This window comes from Peromyscus leucopus, chromosome 3 (genome assembly GCF_004664715.2).
Source record: "Peromyscus leucopus breed LL Stock chromosome 3, UCI_PerLeu_2.1, whole genome shotgun sequence".
In the NCBI taxonomy this organism is placed as follows: Eukaryota; Metazoa; Chordata; class Mammalia; order Rodentia; family Cricetidae; genus Peromyscus; species Peromyscus leucopus.
This window is the reverse complement of record NC_051065.1, coordinates 139,940,955-139,954,891: the sequence shown is the minus strand read 5'-3', so window position 1 is coordinate 139,954,891 and position 13,937 is coordinate 139,940,955. Positions and strand designations below refer to the sequence as shown.

Sequence of the window (13,937 nt, the reverse complement as noted above, 5' to 3'; positions counted from 1 at the left end):
CCCAGGAACACATATATGAGATTTTTTTGTATTATTATCTTATGAAAAGAATTGAGATAGATGTAAGGAAAGTGAGATTGGATAGACAGGCAGGTCATTAGAGAACAGATTAAGTGTTAAGTGTTAAGGTCAGAGAAAGAAAATAAGAAGAGTGTCTTCTATCTGCTCTTTACTCATACAGAGGCTGATGAACAAACCCAGAACCCAGATTCTCAGTCTCAGGTGAGCATTCCTGAATCATCTGCTGGTTCAGGGAATGAAGATGATAATTCAAAGCAGGAACAACTACAAGAAGGTGACCAACAACAATCTTCACCTCCTCCTGGAAACCAACAAGAATATCCTCAACAAGGAAGCCAGCAGAAGGTATCTGTCTAATTACCTAAGTCTAAAGGCCATTACCCCTACACACACCTTCATTAGATTTCAGTTTTTTAAAACAAATAAAACCTCTCTTTTAGTCCTGCAACATGCAAGGCTCTCTCTAAGGCCAACCTTTCTAGTAATATAGATAACAGTTATGAATTGAATATACTCAACATAAATGACTTTCAATTCATTTCTCAAACAATACTGTAAAAATTAAATTTAAAACCATGTTGAAATGACACAATACTAGGTTCCAATTTTTATATTTGTATTTAGATATTCTGGGACAGCATAGGAAGACTCTAGTTTGTAACAAGCTCTCCAATGAAATTCTGATTTTGAGGAGCATGGGCCTTCCCTCAATTGCCTTTTCTCCTCAATGATTACTACTTGGGTTGAGTTGTTTTTCTGATGTAAAACAGTGACCTCTCTTTGATCATCTGTCTTCTGTATTCAAGCTGACCTCTCACCTCAAGTCTTGCCTGTTCTTGTCTCACATCTTCTACAGAGATCTAATTTCCATGGTCAATGATACTTCAGCATCCTCTTATTCAACAGTGTGTAACACAAATTGCTAAACAGTCTTATTAATAAAAAAAAAAACAGAGCCAGATATTGGGGTAAAAGCTGAAAGATCAGAAAGGCAGAGTAGCAAGCCACTAGTTCTTACCCCTACATAATCCTCTGCTGAAAGAGAACAAGTTCCTCTCTCCACTCTGCCTTATCACTTCCTCTCTCTGACCAGCTCTGTCACTTCCTGTCTGTCTGTACAGACCTCCAGACTTCTATGGTTAACTAGTGGCTAGCTCCTCCTTCTGATTTTCAGGCAAGCTTTAATTGTTAGAGCACAAATAAAATATCACCATAACAGTGTCTGTATGTTTTATTTTTAAATTTGTTAGTGTTCAAATTATAGAAGAATCTACCTGGCTGGAAAGACACAGAACAGAATTTAAAAATCATGTCTCAATCTGTCTCTCTGATGTTGTCCCTATAACTCACCAACTTTAACTCTTTTTGGACACCTTTAGAAATAAATGATTAATTTTTCCATGAAAAAAAATCATACTTTATATGCAGATATATAAAGTACTCATTTCAAAAAACATGTTCCTTGTAAATCTTACACATTACTTCAGAGAAAGATATGGGTCTCAAATATCAAAGTAGCAGCATTCAAAATTAACTTACAAAAATCAGTAGCCTTCCTATATGCCCAAAAGAAAAATGCTGAGAAAGAAATTAGGGAGAAAATCCTATCATGGACTCACACATTACTTCAGAGAGATCCATAGGTCTCAGGTTTCATGCTACTGTTGCTATGGTTTCATTTTATTGACTGTATACTTCAGCCATAACTTTCTTGTTGTTTATATTTCAGAAAGTGACTGAGAAGGTAGTGTCCTCAGAAACACACTTGAGGAGAGAACACTGTGATCTTATTGTTACCATTAATATCCCAGTAAAATAGTTAATATGATGCCTGACTCAGTTTTTCCTTTTCTCATGTGGGTGACGCTGAAATTTAAGAACAGTATGCACAACAAGAACCTTTGGGGGTTGGACAACCCTTTCACAGGGGCCACATATCAGATATCCTGCATATCAGATATTTACCTTACTATTCAGTGCCTTAGCAAAATTACCTTTGTGAAGTAGCAAAGAAAATCATTTTATAGATGGGATCACCACAGTATGAGAAAATGTATTAAAGGATCATGGCATTAAGGTCGAGAACACTGCTCTAAAATATGAAGAATTATGACCAGTATATTTTATATTAAAACTGAGCATTTCTGTAACTTTGGGCCAGCAGCTCAAGCACCACATCACAGAAAGAAAGTCCATCTCAGCTTACTGTTGCAAGGAGTGAGAACTCAGGTGTGGCCTGAGGGGAAAAGCAATCCCAGGGGCTTCAAAAAGCAACACAATTGGATTTTTCAGCCAAATGTCAGCGTCCCAAGACTGTGAAACAAGTGAAAGAGAGAAGACAGTATACAGAAACAGGAAGGCGACCACCATCAGCAGTGTGTTTATGTGGGCTGAGGTGCTGACATCTCTGGACCTTTGGCATTGTACTACATAGTCTTCAGATGTCTCCACAAGGAAAAGATGAGAAGATAAGGGAATAATCAGGAACGCAGTGAAGAATATGAGTAAAATGAAGCTTTGAATATTGGGCATGGTTATTTTAGCAGGGATTTTAGAACACATTTACCTTATATCCATCCATCTAGTCATCAATGTTTAAAAATGAAGTGAGTAAAACACTAGAAGTACCCTTGAAAGTATTTCTTTTTTAATTCTCCACATTATGTAAAGCAAAAGACACTTTGAGAAATTGGCTATCTTGAAAAAAATAAAAGACATTGAGCCATGTAGCAAGCTAGATGTTGAAATGTTTCCTCATTGTCCAGAAAAAAATAGTAATTATTTTCATAACAGTAATCACTAAAGCTGAGTACAGTGTAGATATCAATGAAGCCATGAGTCGTGACCACAGAAATTAATTCTGGAGAGGTCCAGAGCAATAAAGATTTGATCCACTAAAGAGATTTCTTCTCTTGAGCCAGTCCATGGTGTTCACCAGTACCATAAATGCATTTCCAAAATTTCCTATGATGAACTGTAAATGGAAATTTCTATGTCCCAATTGCCTGGTCCCAAATAAACACACAGAGGTTTAAATTCTTGGTTGGTAGCTCAGGCTTATTACTAACTAGCTCTTACACTTAAATTAACCTGTAATTCTTATCTATGTTTAGCCACATGGCTTGGTACCTTTTCTCAGTAAAGAATTCTCATCTAGGTTCCTTGGCATCTTGCTGGTGACTCCTGACTCTGCCCTTCTCCTTCACATCATCCTTAATTTGGTCACCTATCGTTCTTGCCTGGCTACTGGCCATTCAGCATTTTATTAAACCAATTTGAGAGACAACTCTTTACAGTATACAAGAGGATTATTCCACAGCAATGAACTCTACACTTAAATGGTGAATGTGACCTGCAGGCCAGCACTCACTGTCAACAGAGGATGCTCCAATTTCCACTGAGCTGCTGAAGATTTGTAAATGCAGTCTTCTAAAATGTTATGTATGTCTACATGATTCCTAAGAATTTATAACATACCCATTTTTATAAACTCTCAGATAAAATGTCAAACATTGAGACTCACTAGTGAGTTGGTTCATAGTTTTCTTTACAAACATCTGATATTATCCAAAACAGTCAAGCAGAGTTTAATCCACAAACCCAGGCATCATACATAGCAGCCTGGCATTCTCTGTAGTTGATCCTGAAGGAGGACATGAGTTCCCTCTGCTGTCATCAGATTTGGGTGTCTACATACTTTTTCTTGGTTGCTTGATTTCTAGACAAATAAAGTAAAAAAAAAAATTCTAACTCACACAGAAGGCAATAAAATCTACACTGACATATAGAAGAATTTCATTAAACACAGCAAAATGATACCCTTGAGTGATCTATGCATGTTTTCCAAAGTTCTTCCTCAAAACTATCAAAGTTAACTAATAATCTTGTAGAGGCCATCATTCCTCAGGAATTAGCACTGAAATGCTAGTGAATTTTCTTTTTCACGGTCATGCATACACACATGTACATAGACACGAACCAGAAACATACATTTATTTCTGTGCAACCACCCTTCATTTCCTCAACTTAGTAATCCTTGTTTATCATTAATTAACATTTAGCATGCATCACACTCTTATTTAGCAATATAGTTGTTAAGATTGTATAAAACAATCTCAAGTATATTTCACACAGTAGTAATGCAAACATTCCTAAAACTTGTAGCTATTTTACCTACGCAAGCAAAAAATTTATATTGTGAGAAAGAGAAGACAGAAGTTTGCATAAATGCATCTGCACAAGTGTCTTCTTCATTCCCTATGTTTTGCTTGTTAGTATCTCCTAGATCTTCAGATACTATCCATTTTCCTTCACTTTGTTCCAACATCTGCTCTATTATATCACTGTATGCATCAAGGCAGATAAGGAATGATATACTGTCTAAGTAAGCCTAGAAATGAAGCCCTGACATGGCAGGGCACAACTTCTTGTAGGTGGGGACACCTCTGGACTAGTGGTACTCTGTTGTTTAAGAAAGTATGCTGAGCAAGCCATGAGCAGCAAGCCAGGAAGAAGCAATCATCCATGGTTTCAGCATCAACTCCTACCTCCAGGTTCCTGTCCTGTTTGAATTCCTGTCCCTACTTCCTTCAGTGGTGAACTACAATGTGGAAGTGTAAGTCAAATAAACCTTTCCTGCTCCAACTTGATTTTGGTCATGGTGTTTCATCATAGCGATTGTAACACTAACAATTTTTGATGTGACATCTGGGAATTTGAGCTCAGGTCCTCATACTTTTTCATCAGTTGACTGACTGACTGACAGACTGACTGCTTAGTTATTTACTCCTCGCTTACTTACTTACTTACTTACTTACTTACTTACTTACTTACTTACTTACTTACTGACTGACTGACTGAGGTATCTTCCTTGGTCCCTCTTTTAATAAGTTAAGTATAAGTTGTATGTGCCCTTGCCTTATGGAAATGCAGTGAAGTTCTTGTTTCTTTTTAATTCTATGATGAATTTCAGGCTGAATGTCATGAAAGTATACTGGTATAATCATTCAATCATATTTGAATTTGAGACACTATATTTGAACTATTTCACAATTTAGGTTTTCTTCATACAACTGCCTTCTCTGGCACTTCAGGCATAGGACCTACCTTGTTTGAATTTACTACCTGGAAACATACAAAATAATATTGTGGCCAACTGTATGGAAAGGGAGTTTTCCAATATCAGTGTACTCCCTTACAGATTTGCTTCATGTCCATCTCAATGAATATCAAATTGATTCATGTATGATTGATATAAACCAATGTGGCAGCTAGCAAATTCTCCTAATGATTCTAATCTGAGGAATAAAGACATTATTATATATGAGATTAAAATATCTTGAAGGCTATGAAATACCATGGTACCATAGCCAACAATATTTAATATCAGTGCTCTTAAAGGAATGAGACTGATTACCACAACAAATGTCTTAAAAATACGGAACACAGATTTGATTCTTTTCATGTTAACATCATGTTAACATTTTGGGCTCTGCCATAACCAGCTGGAATACATCACAAATTTAAATTAGCATTTACTTTAGACTTGCATTGCCCCTGCAATGCTCCAACTAATAGTATGTTCCCTGAGCTGGCATCACCTCTGTCACTTTTTATGTCTATTAGTTGGTGAATGTCTCCTGATAAATGTTCATTCCAAAAGACACCAACACAATTACTTTCTGTTTCTAAGATGAAGAAAATGCCTGCGTTGTGTCAGGGCTGTGTTACTTCTGCTCTCTGGTCATTTGTTCATTTGCATTTGTGGAATTTTGAGCATGGGGATTGAAACCAGTGCCTCACCCCACTAAACATGCACTCCAATGGAACTACACCACCACCTCTAACCCTCAGCTTGACATTCTGTAAAGTACAGTGCTAATTAGAGATACTAATAATGTGATCACAAAAGGAAGATTGATAAATGACAGAAAATATTCCCAACTAAATAAAAAAACTTAAATTAATAAAAGTAAATATAAAAGGTAGAAAGATTCTGATGAAATCCAAAAAGCTTTTAAGAAATATTTTCAAATCCTATATTTCAAAACATAATTGAGGTGTAGCTGAAGTTTTCCTGTGTCCCACCTGGCCCGTGGTCAGGACCAAATCTCTCCTACTCACCAGTGCTTCAGCCGCTCAGACCCAAGTAAACACAGAAAGGATCATATTAATTACAACTGCTGGGCCATTAGCTCTTACACTTAAACTCAGCCCATTTCTGTTCATCTATATGTCACCACATTTTGCTTGGCTTTACCTGTGTGCTATTACATGTTGCTCCCTGGATGGCAGGCTGGTGTCTGCTGACTCAGCCTTCCTGTTCCCAGAATTCTCCTTGTATGTTACCCTATACTTCCTGCCTGGCTACTAGCTAATCAACATTTTATTTATCAACCAATCAGAGTAACACATATTCATAGTGCACAGAAAGACATCCATAGAAATTGAGGTATCTAGAGAAATTGATATTTCACAGTTTTTATTAATCAATGTAAAATCTTAAAAGAGCTAGTGATTGATGTAAAACTATTACTCATATCAGTTCTTACACTTAGATGGTCCATATTCAAACCTCTCTTCATACAGCAATGTATATATTTGCATCTTCTCTGCCAAATCAGAATTGTTTGGCCAGTGCTTAATGTACATGTAATTTCCCCAAATTCATAAGTTTACATGCAATTGTTCTATCCTACAGCCCACAGCAATCTCTCCTCCCATCATTTCTTATTGCCTCACAGACCTGACCACCTCTGGTGGGAGTCTATCTACCTCTCCTCATAATTCTCACAAGAGCCAAACTCCCTCTATCTCTTAGCAACCAGCCTGTATGGATCTAAAATGAGAAGGGCTGCAGACAGAACAGGTGACCTCTATTCCATCACATTCTGACAAGGCCCATTTGTCTTGCAGAGACCCCTTTCAAAGGAATAGCTTTCGGCCATTTTAAAAATCTGCTTCATTAAGAAATACAGGCACACGTGATGTCTCTAAGTCTAGTTAGATAATGTCAGCCTGCTTTGGGCTCATTTCCTCCTGGCATAACACCTTTCCTCTTTTCCTACTTTCTCACAAGGATCTTACATAAACAATTTTTTTTCACTCTTGCAGAAATGATATTTACATCTGGGCCCTCTGGGTATTTCCAGAAAGCTTAGTAGAATCCTGTCTGTCTTCATAATAAACTCTGTCTGAAGGCTGACCCATCTCTGACTCCTTTCTGTATCTATTTCTCCCTAAAAGCTAACACTTATGAACTGAATTTTCTATAAAATTTGGAAGGTGATTTCTGACATGTTTTAGGGACCCAAACATTCCACATCTTTGAGTCTGCACCTCAGCCACCAGAGCACAGAAAAGGATGCCTGTCTTAGATGAGTGTTTCCCAGAATTAAGACATAGGAGTGGCCTGAGGGAAAAGCAATCGCTATACCTCGTAAAAACAAAATAATTAGATATTTCTGCTGAAAGTCATCATTCCAAAATTGTAAAAGAATTGACAGGAAGAAAGCAGCATATAATAATAGGAAGATGATCACACTTTGCAGGGTCTTTATGTGGGCTTTGGAACTGACATCTCTGGAACCTTTGGCATTGTGATGCATGTTCTTCAAATGTCTCCATAGTGAGAAGATGAGCAGGAGGAAAGTTATCAGAGAAACAGAGAAAGGGATGAGTATGAATATAGTGTTAGTGATTAATAGATTAGAAAACTGAGTAGAGTTACTGGAGATAACACTGTAGGACATATTGTCTTCGTGTCCATCAATCCAAACATCAATACATCTGTTTATGACAAAAATGTTTAAAAACAAGGGGAGAAAAGATCCTAGCAGCATCACTAAAACCACTTTTTTAACTCTCCATTTTAGGTATAGGAAAACAAAGTTTGAGAAATTGGCTATCTTGAGAAAATAAAAGATGCTAAGGCATGTAGCAAGCCAGATGCTGAAATGGTTGGTTATTGTCCAATGTATGCTAGTTATTTTAATGAGATTTTTAGTTTTAATTGGAAATGGGAGCAGCACATATACCAATACATTTGTGACTATTGTGCACAGAAAAGCAAATCTAGAAATGGCAAGAGCCATAAGGATTTGATCCACTGTAGAAATCGTTCTTCTCTTGACCCAGTTCTTGATGTTCACCAGCACTATGAATATATTTCCTAAACTTCCCATTATGAGTTCAACACTTAAAATTACTATGATTATGGCATATAGGATAACACTCATTGTAACCACTAAGATGCCCTGATTTCTCCTACACACCCAAGGATCTGTTAGTTCAATCTTCCAAAATGTTACTTCTATATGGTTCTCGAAAATTCATGGCATCCATCATAAACTCCTATACACAATATCAAGCAAACATTTGATTTACCACTGAGTTGGTTCACACAGTTTTGTTCATAAAACATCTTGTGCTACCCTAGACAGTATAGATGAAGTTCATGAAGATAGCAAGTGCCTTCCATACTGCATCCTGATGTCCTTGTAGTTGATGTTGAAGGAAACACTGAATTTTCATGCGCTGTCATCAAAATAAAGATATTTTTTATTTGCAGTGTTTTTCTGTTATGTTTGTCTACATATTAAGTCTGGATACGTTTTTTCTTGACCAGTAATACTACACACTTTTAACTCAAATAACAAACCATAAAAGCAAACAAATACAGAGAATATGAACTTCATTAAATACATCAAAATGATGTCTGTGTAGGGACTTACGCATGTTTTTTACAGTTCTTCTTACCAACTATCAGTTGGTAATAATCTCATTGATACTATTACTCCACCAAGAATACTGAAAATAGCAACCAATTTATTTTACAAGCTCATGCAAAAACACAGTAGCACCCACTAACACAGAGACATACATTTACTTAAATACAAGCCCTCCTTACTCTTCATTTCAGTTATTCAAGCTGCCATGTACTTATCATTTGTTTAGCACCCAACTCATGCTTAATACTGTTACAATTGACAAAACATTCAATAAAATTGCTTCAAGAATAGTCAATCAAATATAACCACTTTGTAAACTTGTGATTCTTTTATCCCTCTACATGAGCAAAACTGGAAATCATCCTACTGTGTGATAAAACAGACAAGAGCTCAAATTCATTCACCTGCACATCAAGCACCCTCCTCATTCCCTGTGTCTCTCTTGTTAGTACACCTGTCCCCTCATATACAAAGCAACAAGGAACTTCATATGCTATATGTTTCTCTCTGCATTGTACTGACATGTGCTCTATTACCTTCACTGTAGGTGTCAAGACAGACACAGGATGATGCAGTGCCTAGACTCGCAAGGAATGAAGCATGACATCAACATTCTCCAGGAGCTAAAGGGTAGTCAAAGGAACAATAACACAAATGCATCAGAGTGACCAAGATAACATAGAAAGCTACAGCAAAGGCTTCAGTGAAATTTATGGGTAGTGTACAAGAGTAAACATGCCCAGATTAAGTCAATAACTCATCAAAAGCCAGCTTGAACTACATGATGAGACCGTCGAAAAACAACAACCTTTGAAGATTAAAAAGACATGTAATATTACAATGTGAAGGATGGGCCACGGTCTAGAGCAAAGAATTAAAGAATACACATACTAGAAAACAAAATTAGCCCCGTTATTTAAAAGTTTTGAGGGAAATGACTAAGAATAGAAGCATGGCAATACCATCATTACAGAGAGAGGAAGATCCTCCTGGCATGGCTCCTTCACTACAAAAAGGAGGAAGAAGACAGTGAAAAGTGCAAACCACCCAGGTGTGGGGCTGAGTGGAGTGAGGGCTACTCCTGAAACTTGAAGGTCCAGTCTAGAAAATGATAGAATTTATCATTATCATTCACTGGCAAAGAACTACACTCAACCCAGGTCCTTCCCAGAGACCTTCCTCTAACCTAATGCCCTGGATAGGAAATATCTGAGCTTCCACCAGAATAGCAGTTCCTAAGAAACAGGCTTTTCCAGACAGAATGACAGTGGCACCAAGAGCAGTTGACATTTATTTATCTATAGAACACAGGACAGACCATTTCCTCAGAAAGGGCTGTTCTCTTTAGGAATTTCCTCATAAATCTTGTATGTGTGTGTATGATAAATCAAAGAATTTCATGCAGATTTTTCTGAGTGACAAGTTTTATATGCTGTTTTATATGCAAGAAATTAAAGACGGTTTAGCAAACCACTATTCTGCCTGTGTATCTCTGTATTGAGATCATTACATTTATGATAATTGTACTTTATTTTTTAATGTACTTTATTTTTAATTATGTATATTTGTATCAGTGTATGCCCCTGGGCACCAGAGACATCCCCTGAAGCTGTAAACTGTCCACTATGGCAGTTGTGAACTGAACTCAGATTTTCTGGTCTCCTTCTTTTCAAGAGGCATAAGACTCTTAAACATTGAGTCATCTCTCCAGCCTCCTATATTTTTTATGTAAATTAGACAAGATTCTGGATCACCACTACTCTGAATTTTCAGAACTTCAAGCAACATATTATGAAATTCCATTTACTTTGTTATTGTATTTATTATATTTTTATTAATGAAATATTTTTATTACTATTTTGAGAATACCATACAATGTTCATATCATATGCACCCTCCTCTCCGAAACTCCTCTTGGATCCACCTTCACCTCCCTACCCATGCCATTTTCTATCTATCTGTCTATCTATCTATCTATCTATCTATCTATCTATCTATCTATCTACCTATCTATGTATAAGCTATTTCTGTGTTTCTGTTTCACTCTTTCTCTGACTCTGTCTCTATCTCCCTCTCTCTCTTTCTGTTTTTTTTTTCTTAACCCATGAAGTCCATTTTGTGATGCCCAATATTTTGGGATATAAGACCTCAGGTCTGTGGTTGACCGACCAGGTGTTATATCATTAAAGAAAACAGATTTTTCCCTCTCCTAGAAGTTATCAGTTGCCCAAACTCCTCTGTTTGGAGTAGGACTCCATGCCCACTCTCTTAGTTAAGGGTTTCTATGACTGTAATAAAAACACTGACTAAAACCAACTTGGGGAGGAAAGAGTTTAGTTCACCTTACAGCTCTAAGGTAACATTTTATCACTGATAGAAGTCAGTGTAGGAGCTGAAGACAAGGCCATGGGGAAACACTGTTTAGTGGTGTGGCATACTCTTCATAGCTTATTCAGTCTGCTTTCTTTTATAACTCATGACCACCTTCCCAGAATTGACATAACTCAGACTGTACTGGGTCCTCACACATAAATTATGAATTAAAAAAATTCCTGATAGACTTTTCTCTAGACTAATCTTATAGCACTATGAGTTAATATGTGCAAACACCCATTGTTTCCAGAATATATTTTTCCTCTACTTTTACAAACTTTCTGTACTCTTTTTCTCAAAGACACTTCAGTATGAGATTGAAGGGGTGTGATGCAAGTGTCCCATTTAAGACTAAGTACTCCAGCCGGGCGGTGGTGGCGCATGCCTTTAATCCCAGCACTCGGGAGGCAGAGGCAGGCGGATCTCTGTGAGTTCGAGGCCAGCCTGGACTACCAAGTGAGTTCTAGGAAAAGGCGCAAAGCTACACAGAGAAACCCTGTCTTGAAAAAACAAAAACAAAAACAAAACCAAAAAAAGACTAAGTACTCTGGAGATAGTCTCATTGATGCAAATGTGACATGGGTATTAAAAGAGTATCCCATCACTTTATGATATAATTGAAGACCTACTCCACAATATGAAGCCCATATAAGATTGTATTTTAATATAACTTTCACATTTTGAAGAATAAAACAGTGTTTGTCCAATATAACAGAGACAGGTAGATAGATTTGATAGATGGTGATGACAGATGATAAATAAATAGATAGATATTGAATATATTAAAGAAAAGTAGACAGATGGTAGGTAGGTGATATATAGATTGATATGTAGATGATGATTATGATGACAATGATGAGGAAGACAGATAGACAGATGATAGATAGGTAGATAGATAAATAGATGAAAGAAAGAAAGAAAGAAAGAAAGAAAGAAAGAAAGAAAGAAAGAAAGAAAGAGAGAGAGAGAGAGAAAGGAAGGAAGAAAGAAAGAAAGGAAGGAAGAAATACAGATAGATGACAGGCAGATGATAGATGAGTTTGAAAGATTTGAACAGTAATCCTTATTCTTCTATAGAAATTGTTATAGTCTCCATAAGGGAACTGTAAAATGCCCCAGAAAAGTCAACATAACCCTTTACAATTTGTTAAATACAGCTTTTATTCTCCCTGATAATTTTGTTTTAGGGAAAAGAAGTGTCAGAAAGAACTGAATGTTGTGCTTAGTGTACAAAGACTCAAACCAGGGCAGTATCCTTGAAAGAAGTCTCTTTCAGTACTGCTGAGTAAATCAGGATGAAGACTCACTGATGGCTCTGTCAAAGTCAGGATTAGGAATGTGGTGATAGCCAACAATTATGGAGTCCTATTAAAAACAAGTAGTCAAAGAGGCTTTGAAGTCTGAAAAATAAAATAATGTGATAGGCAATATAATGAGTTCAAGGACAAACATGTCTACAGGAACCTGAGAGAGAGAGGGGGGGGAGAGAGGGGAGAGAGGGAGAGAGGGAGAGAGGGAGGAGAGAGAGAGGGAGAGAGGGAGAGAGGGAGAGAGGGAGGAGAGAGAGAGGGAGAGAGGGAGAGAGGGAGAGAGGGAGGAGAGAGAGAGGGAGAGAGGGAGAGAGAGAGAGAGAGAGAGAGAGAGAGAGAGAGAGAGAGAGAGAGAGAGAGTTAATCTTTGTGGTTACTCTGAACAGAAACCTCAAAGTCTCTCGCAGAGTTATTAGGTTTGAGGTAATTGAAGAGACTGAGGAAATCTAAGTCTGCCTAGAAAAGTGAAAATGAGAACATTTAGGACACAGTTAATGAAAATTGGTTAAGTATTAATATTCTTAAAAATCTATAGCTTTAGACCACAAACAATTTCTCTAAGGAGAGAAGTACATGGCAAGATTTTCTGGGACTTTCAGGAATAAGATTTGAAATGAAACTAGTATTTGGTGACTCAAGAGAGTCCATGGTCAGTAGCTAGAGTTTCCAAAAGCAACATGGCTCTAAGAGATTTGACTCCATCTCAAGCTGATCTAGTAGATTTGCAGTTATTTACTTAATCCTAAATATGTAAATGATATTTGCTGGTGTGGTAGCTTGTCAACATCTCACATTGCTTCCTGACCTGTGGAGTGTGGAGCATTATTCTAAGAAGGACCAGGGGAAGCCTATCAATCTCTCTGACCCTGGCAGATAATGAATAAGAGGTTATAGCCACATTCTCCAAGAAATGAAAATGATTATGAAAGCATAAATATCTTATGTCTTTCCATATTGCTAGTAACTGTATTTGAGTTCTGTCTTAATGAGATGGAATAGAGGGTGAACACAGATTGCCATGGGTTTTACTTTATATTGTCAGATGCTCCTCAGAAAGTGATGTCATTACTGAGCAGAAGAATAACACCTCTCAGACTTTGGTATGTGGCTCTTGATATGGTAAATGCTTTTCAATTATGTTATAGTCATGATTGGGTATATCAAATAATTTAACCTCTGTTTCTATTTCACACTCTTATAGCAGAACTGTACCATTTTTCTGTCCTCTTTCATTAATCTTTTTCAAAGACTGTTTTCATTAAATATAGGGCACTAATGATATTTGCCCAATTGGAATCTGCAAGTAACAAATAGCAAAAAATATTTCTGAAAAATTATAACAAAAAAGCATTCTGGAAGAGAATATTATTTAAGAAAAGAAATATCCTGAAGAGACAGATGAACCACACACATACACTGTTCACAATGTTGTAGGGGCCAGTAAATGGATATACATGGGGAAACATCTTTTCTAGAGTAAATTTCATGTTGTCTCATATATCTT

At 36.9% G+C, this 13,937-nt stretch overlaps 1 protein-coding gene across 2 annotated transcripts; it reads right to left on the bottom strand.

The window, feature by feature from the left end:
* Positions 1-3,094: 3,094 nt before the first annotated feature.
* LOC114710335 (taste receptor type 2 member 140-like) lies at positions 3,095-9,492 on the bottom strand. Of its 2 annotated transcripts, XR_005091166.1 has the most exons (3): positions 9,287-9,390; positions 8,407-8,556; positions 3,095-3,739 (listed from the first exon to the last, which is right to left on the bottom strand). XR_005091166.1 is itself a non-coding variant. In XM_028894456.2 (2 exons), the coding sequence occupies exon 2, from the start codon at positions 8,256-8,258 to the stop codon at positions 7,323-7,325; it is 936 nt and encodes a 311-aa protein (XP_028750289.1). In that variant the 5' UTR covers positions 8,259-8,556; positions 9,287-9,492; the 3' UTR covers positions 6,528-7,322. The 2 variants fall into 2 exon arrangements, 1 of the variants encoding a protein (XP_028750289.1); XM_028894456.2 differs by lacking the exon at positions 3,095-3,739 and having other exon boundaries at positions 6,528-8,556; positions 9,287-9,492.
* Between the last annotated feature and the right edge of the window lie 4,445 nt (positions 9,493-13,937).